This window comes from Phyllopteryx taeniolatus, chromosome 6 (genome assembly GCF_024500385.1).
Source record: "Phyllopteryx taeniolatus isolate TA_2022b chromosome 6, UOR_Ptae_1.2, whole genome shotgun sequence".
In the NCBI taxonomy this organism is placed as follows: domain Eukaryota; kingdom Metazoa; phylum Chordata; class Actinopteri; order Syngnathiformes; family Syngnathidae; genus Phyllopteryx; species Phyllopteryx taeniolatus.
In genome coordinates this window covers 29,781,385-29,796,799 of record NC_084507.1, presented here as the reverse complement: position 1 = coordinate 29,796,799, position 15,415 = coordinate 29,781,385, and the positions used below count along the sequence as shown (strand labels likewise).

The 15,415-nt window shown below is 39.8% G+C and overlaps 1 protein-coding gene across 3 annotated transcripts; it reads right to left on the bottom strand.

Moving 5' to 3' along the window:
• Positions 1-288: 288 nt before the first annotated feature.
• mboat1 (membrane bound O-acyltransferase domain containing 1) lies at positions 289-15,223 on the bottom strand. 3 transcript variants are annotated; one of them, XR_009789107.1, is made up of 14 exons: positions 14,918-15,223; positions 13,076-13,221; positions 12,870-12,947; positions 10,700-10,795; positions 8,396-8,451; positions 8,165-8,219; positions 7,082-7,274; positions 5,285-5,477; positions 4,366-4,469; positions 4,215-4,279; positions 3,132-3,264; positions 2,901-3,052; positions 830-1,042; positions 289-706 (listed from the first exon to the last, which is right to left on the bottom strand). XR_009789107.1 is itself a non-coding variant. In XM_061777445.1 (13 exons), exons 1-13 carry the CDS (start codon positions 15,005-15,007, stop codon positions 886-888), a joined length of 1,518 nt encoding a protein of 505 aa, XP_061633429.1. In that variant the 5' UTR covers positions 15,008-15,223; the 3' UTR covers positions 289-885. The 3 variants fall into 3 exon arrangements, 2 of the variants coding, with proteins under 2 accessions (XP_061633429.1, XP_061633430.1); XM_061777445.1 differs by having other exon boundaries at positions 289-1,042; XM_061777446.1 differs by lacking the exons at positions 13,076-13,221; positions 14,918-15,223 and adding an exon at positions 13,031-13,064 and having other exon boundaries at positions 289-1,042; positions 12,870-12,960.
• Positions 15,224-15,415: the final 192 nt, after the last annotated feature.

The following is a 15,415-nucleotide window of genomic DNA, read 5'->3' as shown; positions in this document are numbered from 1 at the left end:
ACTCATTCTGTGCGGCTATAGATCTTTTGCATACATTTTTACGATTTTGAAATGGTAAAGAAATTGTGGTATCAGTGTCTTGGGTGGATTGTAGTTATGCTTTAGATCAGTTGTACTTAAATTGTAAGTACAATCTACTTGCATTTAATCTTTAAGAGCTCTTTATTTTTAAACTTTTGTGTGTAGGTTTAATTTTCAATTCATTTAAAAACATTTTAAACATTGAATTTTTTTTTTAATTTGTCCTCTAAGCGTAGTGTTAAGAGTTCAAACTGTGTATAATGTAACGGGGTATTAAAATCATTAAATATAGTTTTTATGAATAAAACCTGTCTTGTTTTTTTTTTTTTAATGAACACTGGGGCCGACTATGCTACTGTACTGTTTCCTGTTATCCTATTATCTTGGGCATCGAGCACCATTCGCCTTTTCTTTTTTTAAACCATCACGCTAGTTTCACTTGTTTTGTTTGCGCCACACAGGCACGCACGCACACTTATACACACACAACGGGAGTGTCTGGTGATTGTGGGTAATGGAGCTCCAGCGACACAACGACAACCTTTGTGTGCCATCACAGCCACAGTGTGCATATTTGTACTCCAGTGTCTTGCTTCTGAGTATTACTTGCGGTATTTGCCTTCACACTCCCACTGCGCTGGCTCGAATCGCACCCAGAGACAGGCAACCTCCAGTCTAGTCCACACTGTTGTCAATAAAGACCTTCTGTCAGATGTATTGGCAACACAATCCCGGCTCATGATGTCCGTTCAAAGACTGTTCTGTCTTCAAATCATAAAAAAAACAAAAACAAAAAAACATTACGTACTGTACTTTCTTCTTTTTTGTTTGCATGAAAGCCTTTTTGGGGATCTGGAGGAGGCTTCAGTGTGTTTTGTCATTGTTGTTACAGAGGACAGGCAGACACTGGGCGGAGGGGGCGCGTGCGGGCGTCTTTGTGGCGGCGGCTTTGCTTTTGACATTGGGGTGCAGGACAAGCGCAGCCAGGATGCTGATGATGTGCACGTGGAAGTACATGGACCTGCAACACACACACGCACGCACACACACACAGAGACTCAGTCGCTGTGTCAAACGGGGAGAATTGCTCCAAGTATAGCTATTAAAATGGACTTTTTAACTTGGTTTTACAGGGATCGTTTGCAGCCCCGCTCTTTTTTCAGATTTTTTTTTTACATTACTGTAATGCCCTGGCATGTGGGGAAATGAAAGCCACAGTTGTTCGTTTATTGAATGCTGGGAGAACAGTAAAACACAGACACAATGGGCGTCATTCGCTAACAGTGCGCATAAATTTGTGATTAAATCATGCATGCGCACATTTGACACACAAATCTGAGTCATCAATTTGTTCGTGCTTGAATTTGTTCGTTCTCTGCCAACATATTAACTAGGACCTCCACAAAACATGCGTACGCATAAGTAATGAATGATCAGCTTTGGGAGAAATTGTCATATCATTTATTTAGGAAAAAACAGCATTCCGTTACCTGTCCCTGTGTGGGAAAACAAATTCCTCCCATATGTTAAATCATGAATTAATTGTGGCTTCGTCACAATTTTTGGTTAATTTTCACTGATCACACCTAAGCCTGATTACCTCCAGAACTGTTCAATGAAGAAATCACTTATTCACAATCTGTTCCGACAAACTCAAGTCAGACAAAACATCTAAAAAAAAAAAAAAGCTGCAACAACATGACACGATATAAAGAAATTCCAGAACAGTCGAGAAATAAAGTAATTGACGTTTATCACTCTGTAAAGAATTACAAAAGCCATTTCTAGAGCTTTAGGATTCTAGCGAACCATAGGGAGAGCCATTAACCTCATATGGAGACAACATGGAACAGTGGTTAACTTTCCCAGGAGTGGCCGGCCTACAAAGATTACCCCAAGAGAACAGCACTGACTCTTCCAGGAGGCCACAAAGGAACTCAGGACAACTTCTAAAGAACTGCATACCTCCCTTGCCTCAGTTTTCGGATTGTGTGTGTCTCGTTAGATCTGGGGTTCATGTAGCACAGCATTTCAGAAAAATAACATCATACCAACAGTCAAACATGGTGGTGGTCATGTGATGTCTTGGGCTGCTGCTTTGCTTCTTCAGAACCTTGACAACTTGCTGTGATTGATGGAACTATGAATTCTGGTCTAACAGAAAATCCTGAAGGAGAATGTGACCACAAGCTGAAGCGCACTTGGGTTCTGCAGCAGGATAACAATCCAAAACAACAACAACAAGTCAACTTCTGAATAGCTTAAAAAAAAAAAAAAAAGCAAAGGAGTGGCCTAGTCAAAGTCCAGACTTGAATCAGATTGAAATGCAGTGGCATGACCTTAAAAAAGGCCATTCATGCTCCAAAACCCTCATTTTTTGCTGAATTCAAACAATTCTGCAAGGAAGACTTGGCCAAAAATATCTCCAAAGAGATGTGAAAGACTCTTTGCCAGTTCTAGAAAACGCTTGATTTCAGTTGTTGCTGCTGAGGATGCCCCAACCTGTTATTAGGATTAGGGGGCCATTACTTTTTCCACACAGGGCCAGGTAACTGAGTAGTTTCTTTCCCTTAATAAATGAAACCACCATTTAAAAACAGCATTTTACGTTCACTAGGGTTATATCTGTTATATTTACATTTGTTTGATGATCTTAAAGAAAGTGGGGAAACTATGCTAAAATGTAAGAATTTGAATGGGGGGGGGGGCCCAATACTTTGTCACAGCACTGTAAGTAGGTGAATGTTTCCAAATATAGCTGACGATAGATTCCACAGGGGGAAAAAAACATGAATAGGTGAAGTTGTGAATGGCAAACAGGTGGCGATTCACTGGCCGAATTAGAGGCCAAAATAATAATGATGATGAGTTAAAGGCACCTGTAATAGACCATGGTGGGTTCTACTGCCAAGAGTAGAAAGGGCATGATAGTGTAGCAGATGGCCAACTGGGTGGACGCCCACGTCAAGATGTCGTAACCCAGCTTTAAACCTCTGGAGCCCAGGAAATGATGACGGAACGACTTTCGTACCTTGTGGGCAAAGACGGACGGTGATTAATATATACAACGGTTTCACTTCTGCGTGCTTGTGCGAATTTACTCAACTCACAGCTCGTGCTGCCAGCGTGATCGGGATGGCGGTGATGAAGGTGAAATAGTACCCTGGGTAAACGCCGTGCCACAAGGCAGACAAGATGAAGGTCAAGGCTAAGCGGTGTCGCGGCGCTCGGTCGTAACACACCCTGGTGATGAGTGGCGGGAAAAAGGCAGCAAATTTACAATGACGTGTCTTATTAAGTGAAAGCATATGCATCAGTCACCCCGCGCTACAGTATATTAATTGCTCGCACCCCCGCAATTTTCACAAATTTTCAAGCGATCGTTATGGGTTTCTTTCTACGCAATACAGAAAACTGTGAATGTAGATTTGTTCACCTTTAGTGTTCCACTGCAACAACCCAAAACCTTACCAAGAATATTTGTTTTATTTGTGGTCAAAACTAATCTGACGACACTTAAACCAAGACTCCTCAGGTAAACAAGTAACTTGTCTTTCGTGCCAGTGAGCTAAATTCTTTTTTCTTACTTCCACTGGCATTTTTTTCCACTTATTTCAAGTTGAAATTCGCTTGAAATAAGAGAAAATGGTTTTAGATGATGAGTCTTATTGTAAGAGTAATCCGATTAGTTTTGAGTAGAATTGAGATTTTGAAGAATTCTTAAGATTTTGTGCCGCAACGTGCCGCGCAGCATTCAAGTCTATTGGATGTAGATACAACATAATTAAGAGCAAGAAGAGGCAAAGAAGGTCCCAAACTACCGTAAGCTCCAGTAATAGTTATCATTCCCACAGAGCAGAGTGACAATACGCTTGTTTTTGTGTGTGAGTTTTAAAGTAAACATCTGGAAGTTTACCAAACAGCTTGAGACAACCACAACTTGCCTAATTTGGGAGCCAAGCGAATAAGAATCTTCCCCCCCCCCCCCCCCTCAAAGTTATACAAAATTATTGCAGTGACTGAGTGAGAAGAGAAGCTAAGGAATACTTGAAAAAGTGTTGAAGTGTGTTTTACTAAATTTGAATGTGTTTAAAGCATGTGGGAGAGGTAAACGGTCTCTCTCGATCGCAAATTTTCCACATGGGTCGGTCTGGAAAATCTCTCCGCGATAAAGGGGGATCTGCTGTATTTACATTTTAAGCCAATTTCCAGTTTGTATGTTCCAGTTGTCAATGAAAGTCTTGAAGCTGGTTGCTGTCTGAAAAAGACAAATTAGTAAACTGGATTATTTATTGAAATGTCTGCCCCATGTTTGAATTGCAGGCTGAAGGAAATGGATGGTACCTCAATCCCCACGATGTTCAGGTTACTGAGGAGGTTCCAGGAAGCTTTTCCATTTTCATCCATCCCGGAGAAACCAAAACCGGCAGCGTTGTTGATGGCATCACCTGACATAAGACACAGAAGAACGAAAAGCTAGTTTAAGACTAAAGCTGCAAACTGCAGTGAGCAGTCTCTCACACCCTCAAGCCTGTCAGGACGCGTAAAAGAGGTGAGCATGATGCATGATTTGAGGGGAGTATACACATTGTGAAGTGGCGTTGAAACTAGGAATCTCATAACGGGACACATTACAGAATATTTGCTTTTTTAATTAATTTAGTATTGCCCAACTATCGGCTACATATGGTTCAAATTTGCAAACAGAAAAACTGTTTGATATTATATTTTTGCTAATGGAATATCACAAGCAACATTTTATCCCACTTGAGCAACTATCGTCATACTTTGTAGTAGCAAAGGTTGCGACGCACTTTCTGACTGAAAGCAATGCTTTCAAGATAACAGATCCCCCACACTTAATGGACAGAGTAAGACTAATAAGACTGAGCCTGGAAGATGACCAGATCTTCAGGTGAGACTCATGGAATGATCTCCAGTGCACGCTACCATTTGTTGTATGGCTGCTATTTGCTTAATACAACATTTAACTTATTTCTTGGTCTGATCATTGACTCTCCCCCGAGCTTATCAACAAAAGAACCAAACTAATTACAAAATCTCTAGGACAAATTTGGCTTTGAACAAGACCAGGAAATGACCCTCAAACTCAAACCAAAACGGCAGACGTTCTACGTGTTTTTGGACGTGGCTTTGTGAAACTACTCACAGTTGACATGCCAATCAAATGTCGGGGTGCCAAGTCAAACTATCCTCGAGATTGAATTTTCCAAAAAATGCGACCCCAAACTATGTTGCTCACCTAGTGTCCAGGCAAAGTAGAATTTGGGTCGGGCAGCTTGAATGGAAAAGAAAGCGTAGGTGAGTCGCGTGATGAAGGGGGTGTGGCTGACAAAGTGGGGCTGGACGTTGTATTTTATGGGCAAGGACCGTGTGATGGTGAGGAAGAAGAGCATGCAGCCGCAGCACACCAGCAACTTTTGACACACAGCATTCTGTGGAGACGATGGACACAATAAACACACACACACACACACAAAATGAAAGCAGAATGATCCAAAGAGAAACAATTCACATTCACGCCTACAATTTAGAGCCTTCAATTACTTAACATGCCAGTTTTTTGGGAATGTGGAAGGAAAACAAAACCAGAACCTGTGGCAGATGAGCTAGCCACAGGCGCCCTTGGGCTGCCTCATAAAGACAAAACTGTATTAAATATATTTGTTAATTTCGTGATGCAAATTAAGTTATCACAGTAGCAATAGTTTCATTCGTTCCGCTTGCACCTCAAAATATTTGTATATCAAATCAATATTCCCCATTGAAATGAAATGTCATTAATCTGTTCCAGCCCTCCAACAAAAACAAAAAAAACACCAACGTTAGTCAGATGCTTTTAAGAAAAATATTACTGTTTTAAATTAAAAACTGCAACAGCTTTCACGTTGCCAAACTCATAAGTTGGGGCACTCGTCAGTCAAGGTATGGCTGTATCTACAACCAACAAGAAACAAAAACAGAGCAGCATTGAGGGATTTAAAAAAAAATCTAAATCGAACACAAAAAGGAAAAAAAGGTTTTTGTAAATGGTAATAAATATGGACTAATTAAATATAAATATGGACTAATTAATAAATATGGACTCATGTAATATTTTTAAAATGATCGACAAGTGGGAAGTATAATATTTAGTTATTGTATATCAATAAAATGAATTATAATATACCCAATATGTAGTGTAAGAATATGCATAATTTAATAGTTAAATTGCACATTGAAACTTGAGCAATTACGTTGTAAATAAAAGGTATTTCATTAAAACCTAAAAATAAATATATATATATATATATATATATATATATAGTTAGCTATATATATATATATATATATATATATATATATAGCTAACTATATATATATACATATATATATATAGTTAACTATATATTCGTCAAATTGACGAAACAAAATTCTGAAATCATTTGGGGAAAAAATTTTGGATGTTACATATAAAAAAAGAATGTTCATTCATGGTAAATTGATGCACATTGGGGGTTTAAAAAACAAAAATCAATAACTCTTTAACTGAGGATTTCAAAATGAATGCACAGCATATGAATATGTAAATAATTTTGGACCTGTCCTGAGGCATCAAGATGACTGCACTGGCGACTAAAATTCTCAGGCGCACAATCAAAACCAACATCAGTGGGGCTAAAAATCCCAGAATTCTTGGACCTCTGACATGAAGATGACTTTACCAAGGTTACATTGTCCTACTTTGTTGGTACAAAAAAAATATGATTGTTACACTATTTATATCTATTCTGTGTAGTTTTGTTAAGGCTGATGTCTCTATTTACTCTGATACATGAAGTTTGTGAGTCATCTCGAGAATGAATGTTTTTTTCGATTGTCTTTAGCCAGGGCTGCTGCCAGGAATTTGGAGCCCTGAGAAAAATATCACTCTGGCCCTCACCACTTCCACGTCAGTCATGGGCCCTTAGAATCGTAATAACTTAGGATCTTGGTTATTAGAGCCCACGATTTGTGATGAGGGAGAGCGAGAATGCAAGATATGAATGTAGAATGTTACCAGAGGTGACGGGTCTGGACTTTTATGGTCGCCGTTCTTGCCATTGCACGTGCTTGAGTGTCGCCTGAGCCTGCAGCTAATGTGTGTGCCCTCGATGAAGTCCATGTAGTCTTTGTAGTTATTGAACGGACCCACCAACACGCTCAGGAAGTTGAGATTGTAACTCAGGTATTCGATGAGAGAAGGTCTCACACTGCACAGTGAACAAAGACAAAAAAACAAACAAAAACAAAAAAGGTTTTAACAATGCGAGCACTTCAGGTGCAAGGGGACATGCTATTTGGATTTGAAACAATTCCTTGATGAAAAGGGAGTTCATAAAAGTGTGAATTTACAAATGACAAAATGTGACTATAAAACTAACAAACAAACATGATTGATTTTGATTGAAATTTGTGAAGAGTTGTAGAGGCACTGATGAGGAAGTAGCAGAATGGCAGAGGTTTGTAAATCTAAATGATACCCAACTTTATAGGACACATTGTAATGATGCCATTATGTCAGCAGCCTGAAAACAATTGAACTGTTTGTTATAATTGTGTGCATGGATTTATTGCCATGTAATCTTTCCCATGCAATGTTCCTAAATCGGCAGCATGCTATTTATATGAACAAACTATTCACCGTGTCTGCATGTCCGTGTCCTTGTGCTTCTTAGCTAAAGGGAGAGAGAAAGTGATTCATTCTTAAAATAAGATGAAATTCGTTGAAAAATATCTTCCATCAATATTGAGTTCAACAAATTCAAGAAAGTCGTGGATCTGTTTGATACCAGCAATGCCAATGTTGGGACAGGGATGAAACAGGCTCGAAAGGTTGCAGACGAAAACATGTATATCTTGTTAACATTCCACTTGCAAACTAGTTAATGGTGGTCTAAGAGCGGCTGTCATCCAACCGTTTACCTCTTCTACAACTGATTAGTTTGTATGATGACGGGCTTACTGTCACACTGGTAGCGAACATTTTGTGACCACACAGCACAACTCCTCCATACCTCCTTTGCACCAATATTAGAATGTCACCATCCTTAAAGAAACTTACTTTACTTCTTCCAAATGCAGTAACTGTATGCAAACTTACTTTATTGCAAGCACCTTCTGTTCTGAGGTCAGCTCTTCACCTTTCTTACACATACCTGGAATTAAAAATCGATTTTTGTATTTTATCAGTATCATTGTTTCAAACGTGACGATTTTCAACATCTCACAATCTGTCGGTTCTTAATTCCATTATTAAATTACTACTTAATATCACATCAAAGGGACGTGTGCGTAAGTGTGTAAATGTGCGTAGGTGTGTGTGTGTTCTTACCGTCATGGAGCTGGAATGCAAGTGAGGTAATCTTCTGGATCACTATCATCAGTGGCCTGAGCAGAAAATATAACTTTATATTATGTGATATAGGACAAACCATTCATTGCCTCTATTTATTGTTTGACACTATTTAAGCAGTCAAAATCTTGAGCAGTCAAACAGCATTAATGGCAACAAAGACAAACGTTAACACCACAATATTGCAACCAAGCCATAACTGCAAGTTTACATTTCAATTTAAGCTGGTGAGAGGCTGCATGTGCGTCTGTGTATGTACAGTACGTGTGCGTTGCATTGTGTGCACAAAGAGGCTGGCAGTGCCAGCACTGAACAGAGTTAGTAGTTGGCTCTCGACAGACATTTTCAGGCTGAACGCCAGTGTGACCTCTACAATTTAGTCTCACTCAGTATTATGACCCACTGAAAGCAACATGAGGCATCAGCGCAATGCCTGAGCAAAGCACAGAAGGCAAACCTAACACGTTATATGTGTTATATCACACGAATTTCATCATAACCTTGTGCTGGAGGAGTGTATTTTATTTTACAGTAACCAGTGAAAATCCTCTTTGTGATTCACCATCATCATCTGTTCAACTTTAAAACGGTCAACGGGCGGACTGCTGAGTGCAGGTCTAGCTGCTCATCCCCAGAGTCATGTGGAGTGATGGGAGGCTGCCAACAAATTCATTCCCACGACAACTACGCTCACCAGCAAAGTCAGCCTCCAACATTTAGAGGTGTAACTGCACTCAGCAAAATGTATTTTTTCATGTAGTGCTCGCGAACATGGCGACCCTCCAGTGTGCTATGTTGCAGCGTCAGTGTCGTTGTCAAATGAGTTATCATGTCCCCCCTTCCTGCGCGCCCTGCAGTGTAGCCTCTTCATGACATAACTTCATATATTTACAATCCATGTGCTAAGCGATTTAGTTAAGCTTCTAACAATGAGATGAGCAAAAAAAGAAAAGAAAAACAGTGTTGATCATTTGCATACAGTCCCGTCCCATACTGTACTGTGTACACACATCTGGTGTCCACGCCAAGAGCAGACTGTTTTGAAACCTAAGCTACCATTTGGCGCCTCATTTGTGAGAATACATTCTCCACTCTAAAAAAGAAGTTTTCAAACCACAGGTGCATAGTGCGGCAAAAAATAAAAGGCCAAGTTGGTTCAAATGGCGTTTGAGAGACGTAACCAGAAAATGCGCAAGCGAGTGGAAGGACACGTCGCACATAGAAAATACCGAGACTCGCTGCCTTCACTCTTCTAAAGCTAAGCTAATGCCCGCTGTGGCACACCAGTTTAGAATGCTTAATGTCACATGTGTGCACGTGCTTATTTCACCACAGAATGTGCTCCCGCGCGCTATCCTAATGGATGTGCTCTGACGCCAACACCGGACGGACTGTCTTAGAAATGTCTAGATTCTGATAGCAACTAGTGTAGTTGCGACCACTTCCATGCCCTAAGAGACAAAACTATGACATTCAACTTCATCCGTCACTATAAAACCCAAAGACTGGAGAGCTACCTTATGTCATAGTTCATAGTTTAGCTCACAAATAGCTGGTCAAACATTAACTAAGTTTGATGTCAGTTCTGCTCTCAATTGTGAAGACAAAGTAATAGACAATACGGAGACTGGTTTAGGACCATGGAAAAGAAAAAAAAAACAACAAAGAATTAATGTACAGCGATTTAACATACAAATACTGAGTGTGAAGTGGCTAATGTGCAAATATACTGTATGAGCTGATTTGCGTATGACTTGCTCAAACTAAGATATCGCTTGACTTGCTTGATATTTGCAAAAGTAACTTGGGACTTGATTGAAACTTAAGACAAGTTATGACTTACTTATGACTTGCACACGTGTGACCTCCTCCCACCTCTGTTTAATAATGAAGCACGACTGAGCTAAAACGCCCTCCTGTGTTGCTTGTTGTTTTGTTTTGCTTTTTCTGAATCTCTATTGAGTCCACCAAAAAGTGCGTAACAAGCTCATTTAACTGCGCATAGACTCAGAAGTGCCTTTGCTTTCTAACCTAACATTGGACCAGTTGCCGGGAGACAGCGTGAACGGTACCTGCTTGGACAAAGTCACACCACAAAGAACACACACACACACACTACCTCTTTTTTTGTTTTAATCAGCTGTAATGTATTTACTGAAGGTTGTATCAATGGTGACTGTGCAAGCATGCAGAGCACACTGCAGAAAAGTTAACTGATAACACATGAAGTGCAATTACGAATGGAATGTCAGAGTAAAGGTGTGGCAAAGACCGTTTTCTCACCCAGAGAAGTCAGTGGACAGTATTCCATATTTAAAGATGAAGACTCTGCTCACTTGGCACACAGTCAGGTATCCCATCGCCATCACCATGGAATACCTTGGAGAGAAAAGGATTTTGTTCTGGTCAGAGGTCCGACAGCCACTGGAAATCAATTGCTGATCAGCTGTGATGATGATGACAAAGTAGAACATGTTCGCACACGAATGTAGAAGCAAACGATTAACGATACAGTACCGACACACGCTACCAACATGTTGCAGATGATTTTCAACACTCCAAATGTCGTAATTTGGAAAAGTCGCTGCACAGCCACCTTCTTCATGCGTTGTCAGATTTCATTTTCCACTTGTACAAAAGATGAGATTAAAAATGCTGATGAAGTCGACCTCCTCAGTAGGCCTCGCGCTCAACGGAGGTCATTTGAGTTGGCATACAGTGGTTAACTTATTTGTCAGATACTGCTCGATACTTGTAATGTTAAAAGGTTTTACCATGTGTCTATGCGAAAATGTGATGACTCATCTTGTATTCTCAGTGTGCCCTGGACCTGTGCAAAGACATGTACTGTATAACGCTGTATGTTTAAGACACGGTTTACACAGCTACTAAACCGTACACAACAATCTCACTCAGACTGCAGCTTTCTCCTGTGTGTATTCCTCCACTTAGGAAAAAAAGTGTCATAACAAACTGCACCTGACTTGCTTGATTTCATACTTAAAATATGAATACGCGTGAAAAGCGTAACATACTGTACATTGCCGCAAGAGCTGCAGAGAGGTAAACAGGCCCTTGAAAGACACAAAGTTCTACTGTCTTTCTGATTCAACAGACTGGTCTGTCAGGTTGACTTTCGCCAGACATGTTTCACATTGGTGGCATGCTTTTAATCAACATTTCCTTCACTCAGGCTGCATTACAACAGGGCAACAATCCAGCGCACTGGAATGCGCTTCGAGTCAATCATCATCGCTCTCCCGTGCGCCCGGATGTTGCCCCGGCAGACTGGTCGGGCTAGTCGAGCACCAAAAGAGCTCAGTCTATCTAAAATAAATCTAGGCTGTCGGAATTACAAATTCTAAACCTGCATAGCTGTGCATCTTCATAACTTCCTCAATAAGACAGAGGAAGACGTATACCGTGGATGAACTGGACCGTGAATGGTGAAACTCTGCAGCTAATTGATGGCCATTGTAATTGCAAAGGTTGTCTTTTTTTTTTTAAACCCAAAACAACTTTTGAAAAAGGGGTATAAATCACCACTAAGGGTTTTTAAGGTTGGGTCCCGCAAAAAAGAAAAGAGGAAAAAAGGTTTTGGGGGATTTACAAAAGACTTATTCTAACCAAGTCATCGTTTTTAGTCATTAGAGTTGGACAGAATGCACAAAGGAAAAACAAACAAACCACATGCATTGTAACTCCTCCCAAAGGGCATAACTCAGCCAATCAAATCATTTATTGTGAGCAAGTGGGTGTGTGTGAGGTAGGCAAGAGATGAGGAGAGAAGGCTATGCAAGAAAATCGAGGGGAATAAAGAGACCTAAAGCTGTTTAGTTGTTAATAGTTATATTAGATATTTTACATCCAAAATATTGTGAGAAAGTTTGTTAAGAAACAATGCAACAACGGAAACTACTCAGTATATAAATAGATACTAAATTAATAACAATTTAATGCTTCGTGAGGCCTTCCAATTCAGTGCGAAAATATATAGCAATAAATAGAGTATATAGTGAAATACATATGTATTTATTTGACAACTAAATATTTGGAAATGAATTATTTTGCATACAAGACATTATAATGTTCTTAAAGGCCTTAAAGAATTTCTTAAAGAAATTCACCTGAATTGGGCCTATTTAACTTTTAATTGAGGACTCCTCATCTAATGTATCCTACTGAGTGTTAATTCAAATTATCTGCAACGCAAACATGTTTATTAGTCGCTGTGGTTCGCAGTGTTGCAGAACTGCACTGAAAAGTGTTTCTAATCTGTTAGCCCTCCTCTCTAGCTATGCGAGAGTTCCAAAACATGAGAAACAACATTTTTGATAGAGGTTTTGGACTGTACTCATTAGAATCTACAAAGGCCAAAAAGGCCCCCGCATGAGTGATGTGACCAATGTGCACGTTTGAATGAAATGGAACGCACAAACAAAAATAACATTACCTGTGGACATTGTTGATGTCAGCCTGGATGATGATAAGGTAGTTCGCAAGCACCACCGCCAGGAAGTGAGAGGAGTACCTGCAAAGGAGGACTATTTCGATTTAAATATTAATCATTTCTATTTAGTTTGGAGACCATATAAACGTTTGTATACTCTTTACAGTTCAAGCGGGCGAGCATGGTGTGTAGGATCCTCGTTACCGTACCATCCGAAGCAGAAGACGAGGAAGGCGACGCCGAGCAGAGTGGCCACGGCGTGCCTCACGCGGGGATCGCTGCGACGAGGGCTGAGGTAGAGACGAAACCAGAAGGCGCACGACAGAGCAAACAGCTGACACGCCAAAAAGTTCACCTTTAAATGGCACGTAAAGGAAGTTTAGAAGAGTGTGCAAGATAATCAAAAAGTACTGTATCTAACTAATTAACAAGAATGACCACTAAACGATGTGTGATGCAATTCACTTCATTCAAATTGTGTCTATAGGTCTGTTGCTGTTTTAGTGAACGACTTTTTTTTTCTTTTCTTGTCTGTGTGTGTCCTCTGATAACCCCACCAAGGCAGCTCTGAAGGTACTGACAAAAGCATTAACCAATCACATCAATCCATTTTCAAAAGCACTTATCCTAATTAGGGTCACGGGTCAGCTGGAGCCTATCCCAGCTGACTCTGGGTGCATCCTGGTATGGTCTAGTCACCAGCCAATCACAGGCCACATCATAGAAAAGCAGCCATTTACACTCACATTCACAACGACTGGCAGGTTCGAGTCCTCGGTTAACCCAAGATGCATGTTTTTGGAATGTGGGAGGAAACGGGAGTACCCGAAGAAAAGCCACACAAGCACATGGGGGAATGTGCTAACATTTGGATTCCAGTCGAACCCAAAACCAACAAACTGTGAGGCAGAGGTGCTGATCACTGGTTCACCATGATGATCCACAGATCGCATATTTATCACAACTTTGACATTTTTAACATTTTTCACTTTAAACAGCCTACTACTTACAAAGGGTTCGTTTGTTTGTTTTTTTTACATCTGCATAAAACGACCTGGTTTGGGTAAAGTTCGGCCTGCGGGCCACATAAGGCCCGCTCTGACCTTTAATCTGGCCCACTGAGCATTTACCTTATTAAGAGTCCTTTGTTGTATTATTTTATTATTATTTCCCCCCTGAAATTGTTCAATTAAAATTCATTTATACATTTTTTTATTCGTTTAGGGTTGTGCTGAGTCGTCGTTAAATTTGTGTCCCATTAAAAATTAAAATGTGTTTTGCCAATCACTCGTTCTCATTAAAGAATGGTACAGATCTTTCAAAATCTGTCAGTTTATATAACCTTGTGAGCACAGCTGTATCACATCAAATGTATTTGTTATTCTGTTAATTATAATTTCATTACAAATTTTAAAATAAATGCAAATATATTTTTTACATATTTTACATATACTTCTTTTTTACTTCATCTACATTGACATAAGTGAAATCAGTGATTCCTCACTAGTGTGTCGTGAGAGTTTCATATGTGGGGTCGCGGGAAATTATCCAATTTAATGTAATTAGTCCAAAAAATTAGTACTTATCAATTACCAAAACATCTTTGTTCATCTATGCCAGTTACTTATATTGACAAGCAGAACAATTTAATGCTCTTCCACTAGATGGCAGAAGGTAGGATAAACCTGTGCATCCACCTGTTGTCATTAATACAGCAGAAATGTCATTTCTGCGAATATATTAGCTGAGTGTCCAATTAACAAAGCTCAGATTTGAAATGAGTCAATGTGAGAGTAAATTGAGCTCAGACCATCATCATTTTAGTATTCATACTTTTGGTGACTTTTTTTTTTTTTTTTTGCTGGTGTGATGTGAGACTTTTCAAACGTAAAAAAAAAAAAATTATAATAATAATAATTTTAAAAAGAAATTGGGTGAATCGGCTCAATAAAAGTGGAGCAAGTCTGCTAAATTACGACGACGCGTCTTTCAGAACAAGTATCCCCTTTTTGGGGAGATAAGTGGGTGTTAGCAGTAGTTAGCATTCTTACCAGTTCAAGAGGAAATCCCAAATATTCACTGACAGGCAGCAGCCACTGAGAACCGGTGATTAGAAACACATTGCCCACGCGCTCGCCCATCCTAAACAATGTTTGTCAACAGACGAGCCGTCGTTTTTGCCTTTTTTGTTTGTTTTTGTTTTTTTAAAACGAGACAGCAGCTATTTACGTTAACTGAAACGCATCGGTCAGGTCCCGTGACTAGTCAAACTAGTCCCCGGTTCGGTGAAGACAAGCACGGCCGGTAATGGTGCTCCTCCTTCTCCTCCCGCCGCCCGCCACACAACCACAAGTCAGTCTGAGACGACACCAAGATGAGCACGACTTCCGCATACATCTTCAAAAATAAAAGTCAATCTGTTTAAATTTGAAGTGTCTATTCGGCTTTTTTTTAAATGATACATTTTATAACGTTTTTAACCTTAATTCTGTACTCTTATTAAAAGGCAGTAGCTGGAGTTATATAACATCTATAACACGCAAAGAAAG